At 61.2% G+C, this 6255-nt stretch overlaps 2 protein-coding genes across 2 annotated transcripts; both read left to right on the forward strand.

The window, feature by feature from the left end:
* Positions 1–988: 988 nt before the first annotated feature.
* On the forward strand, positions 989–2959 carry LDBPK_070120 (hypothetical protein, conserved; the record flags this gene model as incomplete). Its single annotated transcript, XM_003858406.1, has 1 exon — positions 989–2959. The coding sequence occupies one exon, from the start codon at positions 989–991 to the stop codon at positions 2957–2959; it is 1971 nt and encodes a 656-aa protein (XP_003858454.1).
* Positions 2960–3823: 864 nt separating this feature from the next.
* Positions 3824–5458, forward strand: LDBPK_070130 (ATP-dependent DEAD/H RNA helicase, putative; the record flags this gene model as incomplete). Its single annotated transcript, XM_003858407.1, has 1 exon — positions 3824–5458. The coding sequence occupies one exon, from the start codon at positions 3824–3826 to the stop codon at positions 5456–5458; it is 1635 nt and encodes a 544-aa protein (XP_003858455.1).
* Between the last annotated feature and the right edge of the window lie 797 nt (positions 5459–6255).

Here is a 6255-nt window from a genome sequence, read left to right on the forward strand (position 1 = left end):
GGCGCGGCTGTCTTTCCCCTCCAGAGGTGCCGCGCAACGGCTGTGTGTTGTCCGCATCGTATCTCAATGGAGGAGAGTTGAACAAAACCGCAGCATCATCCAGCAGTGCGCTGTAGGCACCGCAGAGGTGCTGGGGTGAGGCGTGGGGCGAGTCGGTGAGGGCCGGTGACGCAGCGGCAGCTGAGCAGATTGTTTGTCTTACGCACGGCTCATCTTCGTGTTCCCCTTCTTCTCACGCCTGTCCGCCTCGCTTTCACGCGTGCTCTAACTCTTACAGACTTGCGCTATACGGCGGTGCAGGATGTGATTACTGAGCGATCCTGTCCGGTGCTGGACCACCGTTGCCAGTGATAACGGGGCAAACAAGAAAGCACGCCAAGAGTGCACGCAAGGTGCAGGAGCCCGAATCCTCAGCGCGCCCGGCAGGGGCAGAGAGAGAGGCCTCCCTCCCGCTTTAGCTTACCCGTGCCCTTGTCCATATTGGTGCTGCGATGCAACATCATCGCTTCCACCGCGCACGCACAGACAGAGACACGCGCAGCGGAGCACAGGCACCATCATCCCTCTTCTGTTCTCTTCGTACTCTCCTCTTGCCTCTTACCCCGCTCACACAAGCATTGCGCTCACAGGAGCAAGCGGGCGTACCCAAGCACACCGTCGGAGGCGCACTTTCTCCTTGCCCCTCCCATCGTATGCGCGTGCGTCTTGTGGCATCCCTCTCCTCGTCTCACATCTCTTAGGAATACCTCTACATTGCTGTAGCTTCCCTCCCGCTCGCTCGCTCGGTGCGTGTGCGTGTGTTGTGTGGAATGGGCAGGCAACAGGGCACACGTGCCGACTCGCACCATCCATCATCTTCATCATCCTCATCGCCACTGCCAGCTCATCGCGTTTTTGTGTGTCGTTGGCGGTGTGCGATATCCCTCCGCCACCTACACGGGTCATTGCCTTCTGCGCCCATCCCCCCTCTTGCTCTCTGCAAGCAACCATGTCGATGCAGCTCTTCAGCTTCGGGCACCCGTGCGAGCACCAGTTGCACAGGGCGTGCATTGGCGGATTGAACTGCCCACTGAACGGCTACCCAGACACGTGGTGCTGCAGTTTTATCAAGGGCAAGATCAACTTCAAGCGCGACCGCCCATGCGAAGGGCCGAGGTGCCACTGGGACTACGTGCACCCCTCACAGAGCCAGTTCGATGAGGTGACACAAGTGCTCGAGCAGAGCCGTCCCATCGCCGCCAAGCTGGACGAGGCGAGCGACACCGATCTACTTTCCTTCAACATCAGCAACCCGCATATTATCGACACCGTGCAGTGCGCGCTACACATGATGCGGCATCCGCCCAGCGTGTGCGCTCGCCGAGTCGGTCAGCTGCTCGCCTACGCCGCCCTCTTGGCCGGTGATCAGGACGTCTTTGTCCAGCTGCTGAAGACTATGAAGAAACCTGTCGACGGCTACATCCTCGGCGCGTATGCGTTCCTGAGACAGGGCAAGGCTGGCCATGTCGGCAGTGCGGGCAAGGGCGGAAGCGGCAACGGCAGCGGTGTAAAGAAGCAGAACAAGAAGAAGGACGGCAAGGAGGACATCACGGCAACGCTCGCGAACATTATGGTCGAGCTCATGAACGCAGCGCTCAGCCTCGGCGGCCAGCTCGTCGATCGCGAGGATCAACACGTGCTGCAGGCAATGCTCATCCAGGCACTCTCCACATACCCGAAGAGCGACAAGCGGCACCAAGAAATGCTGGAAAAAGCCGTCGCTAAGTTTGGCCACCGTAGGCTCGAGGACGAGGAAGAGGCGGCGGCTGTCAAGCGCGAGGCGGCGAAGAAGGAGACAGCGACGACGGCGAGCATGGCAACGAGTGTCGCCGCCCCCACAGTCGCCGCAACACCACTGACAACCAGGCAGGAACCAACGGAGACCCCAGCCCCGACTGCCGTCACCGCCACTGCTAGCGCTGGCAGCGCTGCCTCTGCCATCGCCGCTATCAACGAGAGCGTAGATCCTGCCACTGGTGAGGAGACGACCACTGTGACGGCATCACACGTCCCCGCAGCAGCTACAGCGACCGCCGAAGCAGCAGCGGCGCCGGCAGCTCAAGCCGCCGCCGGTGTTGCTCGCATTCCCTCACGGAGCAGTTTCGCCGCCGCCGCACCAGGAGCTGCTGCGGCGGACGGCTCAATGAGGGCTGCCGTCCCCACAGTGCTGCCCGCATTAGCGGGAGATGCCGTGGCGATGCTGACTGGCACCAGCTCCGCTGCTGCCGCCCAACTCATCGGCATTGCGACACCAAAGCCGACTGTCTCTTCCATCCCCGGCACACCCAGCCGAGCAGCCCCTTCGACACCTGGCGCTACTCCAGGGCCTATCACGTTCAGCACGGCCATTCAAGTCCAACAGCATAATGTGATGCCGGTGCCGATCAATGCGCTAGCGGGACAAGTTTCCGCGATGGGTGCTCCGGGCCTGCAGGCTACGACAGCTTCTGCGACTCCAGCAGCTTCTACACCCGCGCCGGCACGCACGGCGATAGTTGGCATCAGCAAGCTTCACCCGTACTTGGCCGGGCGTGCCGCGAATATGAGAGACGAGGTGCCCGGGCTGTCCCCGATTTACGACCCCAAGAGCCACTCCTCGGGACTGTTCATCTGCGGCGGGCAGTTCACCGTGGAGCCGCTTGTGTGGAACTACGCTCCGCTGGGCGATGCTGCTGCGAATCGACGCTTGGACAGTCCTACGCGTGAGTACATGAGGATCAAGGAGGAGAACCGCCAGCGGCACAGAGAAGCGAGGGAGGCGCAGGCGGCGCGCCTCGCTGCGATCGCAGCCGGCAACCTCGCGTCTACCTCGGAGCGCTTCCCAAACACCTTCTCAATCAACTTGGCTGATAGCGAGGACTTCTGTGGATGGAACGACCCGGAGTGGCAAGGCTCTTCCTCCGACTTTTCCTTCGACTAGAGGGCGACCAAAGCGAAAAAAGGCGGCGGTGGTTGCGTGCATGCGTGCGTGTGCGTGTGTGTGTCCCTCTCTCTACTCGCGTCTACGAATTAAGTTCGTCGTGCTGTGCCTTCAAGCCTAAGAGCGCACGCACCCGCATCACACGCAGAGTCGCGCAGGTGTGTGTGTGTGTGTGTGTATGTGATGTGTGGTACTCTGTTGTTTTGTGCATGTCGCTGTGGACGGGTGCCCGGTGCTGCGCGCTGCAGGCGACGGAGTGGTGGACGATAAACGAGGAAACAAAGTATCGCATCAGTGCGTAAAGGGGCGGAGAGGGGGGTCGAGGGACGGCGCGCAGGCGACTTTGTCTTCGGCTCCTGTCTTTCTCTGTCTCGCCCACGGGTGAGTCGCAGACACGCGCGCCCGTTTTTTCTTCCTTCGCACCCGTCCCCACCCACAACATCTAGAAAGCGAAGGGAGGAGGGCACTTGTGCGGTTCCCCTTGTGTAGGGGCCCGAGCGTGCGTGCGCGACTCTATAGATGAGCACTGGCATCTTGCCCCATCCAGCAGCAGTACATCTTTCACGATGCTGTCTCCTTCCCCTCTCACCACATTCGTTTCGCTGCTCTCCTTTGCCCTCTTGCGTGCGTGCCGTGCGGCCCCCTCCGCATGTGCCGTGCACACTTCCTCACCACGCCCCGCTGCACGCGCAGTGAGGTGTATCTCTCCTTCACTGGCACACGTGTGGATTAAACCAGAATAAACGCCAACAGACGATAAGGACATCGCTTACGTAAAGCAACGCGTGCGTGTGCCCGTCTTTCCTGTCTGCTCTCGCTTTCACCTTGAACTACAAAACACCTGCACGTCGTGCGACACGCATCATGTCGGACTACGGCGACGCTCAGCACAACGGCGGCGACAGCGGTGGCCGCGGCGAGGGTGGCTACGGCGGTCCCCGTGACGGTGGCTACGGCGGTCCCCGTGATGGTGGCTACGGTGGCGGCTATGGAGGCGGTCGTGGCGGGGATCGCTACCGCAGCGGCGGCTACGGTGGTGGCCGTGGCTACGGTGGCGGCTACGGCGGCGGCCGCGGTGGAGATCGCTACCATGACCGCCACGGCGGCTTGGGCTCCAACCTGCACCGGATCGACTGGGACGCCGTGCAGAAGGTGGCGACGCAATGGAACTTCTACAAACCGCAGAAGCCGCGCAGCGAGGAGGAGATTGCGACGTGGCTGCGCGAGAACAGCATCACCATCTACGGTGACCGCGTGCCGCAGCCGATGCTCGAATTTTCCGACCTGGTTGCCCCAGATGCCATTCATCAGGCTTTCATGGACGCCGGATTCCAGAAGCCGACCCCGATTCAGTCCGTCTCCTGGCCGGTCCTGTTGAACTCGCGTGACATCGTCGGCGTGGCCAAGACAGGCTCTGGCAAGACGATGGCCTTCATGATTCCCGCGGCCCTGCACATTATGGCGCAGCCTCCGCTGCAGCCTGGCGACGGTCCCATCGCCCTCGTCCTCGCCCCGACCCGCGAACTGGCGGTGCAGATCGAGACAGAGACACGCAAGGCTTTGACGCGCGTGCCGAGCATTATGACGACGTGCGTGTATGGCGGCACCCCGAAGGGGCCGCAGCAGCGCGCCCTGCGCGCCGGTGTGCACGTCTGCATTGCAACGCCAGGTCGCCTGATTGACCTGCTGGAGACGAACTGCACGAATCTGCTGCGTGTCACCTACCTCACCCTCGACGAGGCGGATCGCATGCTTGATATGGGTTTCGAAGACCAAATCCGCAAGATCTGCTCTCAGATTCGCACAGACCGCCAGACGCTCATGTTCTCGGCGACGTGGCCGCGCGAGATCCGAAACCTCGCCGCCAGCTTCCAGAAGGACTTTGTCCGTGTACACATCGGCTCCGAGGAGCTTGTGGCCAACGCTGATGTCCACCAGCACGTCTTCGTCGTTGAGGGATATCACAAGGAGGAGAAGATGGAGGAGATTCTTCGCCAGGTCGGACCGCAGCGCGTACTCGTCTTTGTGAAGACAAAGAAGTCGTGCGACATTTTGCAGGACCGCCTTGGCCGCGCGCTGCGGCAGACGGTGCTCGCCATTCACGGTGACAAGCTGCAGTCCAGCCGCGACTACGTACTGGACCGCTTCCGCAAAGACGAGCGCGCGATCCTCGTCGCCACCGACGTGGCGGCGCGCGGTCTCGATATCAAGGACTTGGACGTGGTGGTGAATTACGATATGCCACTGAACATCGAAGATTATGTGCATCGTATTGGTATGTTGACGGACTTCCGCCCTCTCACGGTATCGCTAGCCCCGATCCCCTCTGTGTATCTGTCTCTGTGTGTGTGTGTGTGCCGCTTTCTCTTCTGTTGTGTCTCATTGTGCTACCCGTGCTGTCGCACCACGCCTGCAACTGCCTCTGCCGCGGACATCGCCACCTTCTTTCCTTCCACCTCGCTCGCGTCTTCTTCAGCTTGCCAAATCCGCTTATGCTAATGTGTGTTGGCAGGTGGTTGTGGTGACGACGAGAGGCCACGAGCGCGGCCAGGAACTCCAGCGGTGGGTGAGTGTGTGTGGGGTGGACGGTTGCAGGAGTCGCGAAGGTACAAGTACACGGATGGGCTCAACGGGAGAGGACGAGCGAAGCAGTGAAGCATGTGTGCGTGCGCTCTCACAAACTCTAAACGAACATAGTACTCCTGGAGAAGATGTGCTGCACATACCGCCATCGCTGCAGGAGAGGGAGGGGGACGGTGTAGAAAGGAATGCGGCAGCCGGTGATCACTCAACGGCAGGTGATGCGAGAGGAGGGCTCGAGAGAGCGACTTGGAAAAAGAGTATTGCACTCGCTCGCACGCCTACCGTTGCGCCATCTCTTGTTCGCCCCGTGCAGCCGTCCCCCTCTCCACTGACACTTCTACACTCACACACATACACACGCATGCTGCACGCACACGCACGCACACACACACACGCGCAGACACACGGATACAACAGAAAAACCATAGCAACCCGGTGATACATGACCGCCCACCCCCACCCTTCCACCACCACCACCATCCGCACACCTCCACCCACGCTTCCGCAAGGTCTGGCTTTGCCTTCTTCCTTCCACCTCGCTCTCTGTGTTTCTGTCTCTCTCACGCTCTCACTCTCGCGCGCTCCTTGTCTTCCGTGCCGCCCACAGCAGCCTCGCACGGCCTTCGTTGCCCTTGTCGCTGGCGCTATGGTCTCACTCGGTCCATCGCCTCCCCGGGCCACCACCCGGCACTACCTCATCCTCACGCATATGC

Source organism: Leishmania donovani, chromosome 7 (genome assembly GCF_000227135.1).
Source record: "Leishmania donovani BPK282A1 complete genome, chromosome 7".
NCBI lineage: Eukaryota > Euglenozoa > Kinetoplastea > Trypanosomatida > Trypanosomatidae > Leishmania > Leishmania donovani.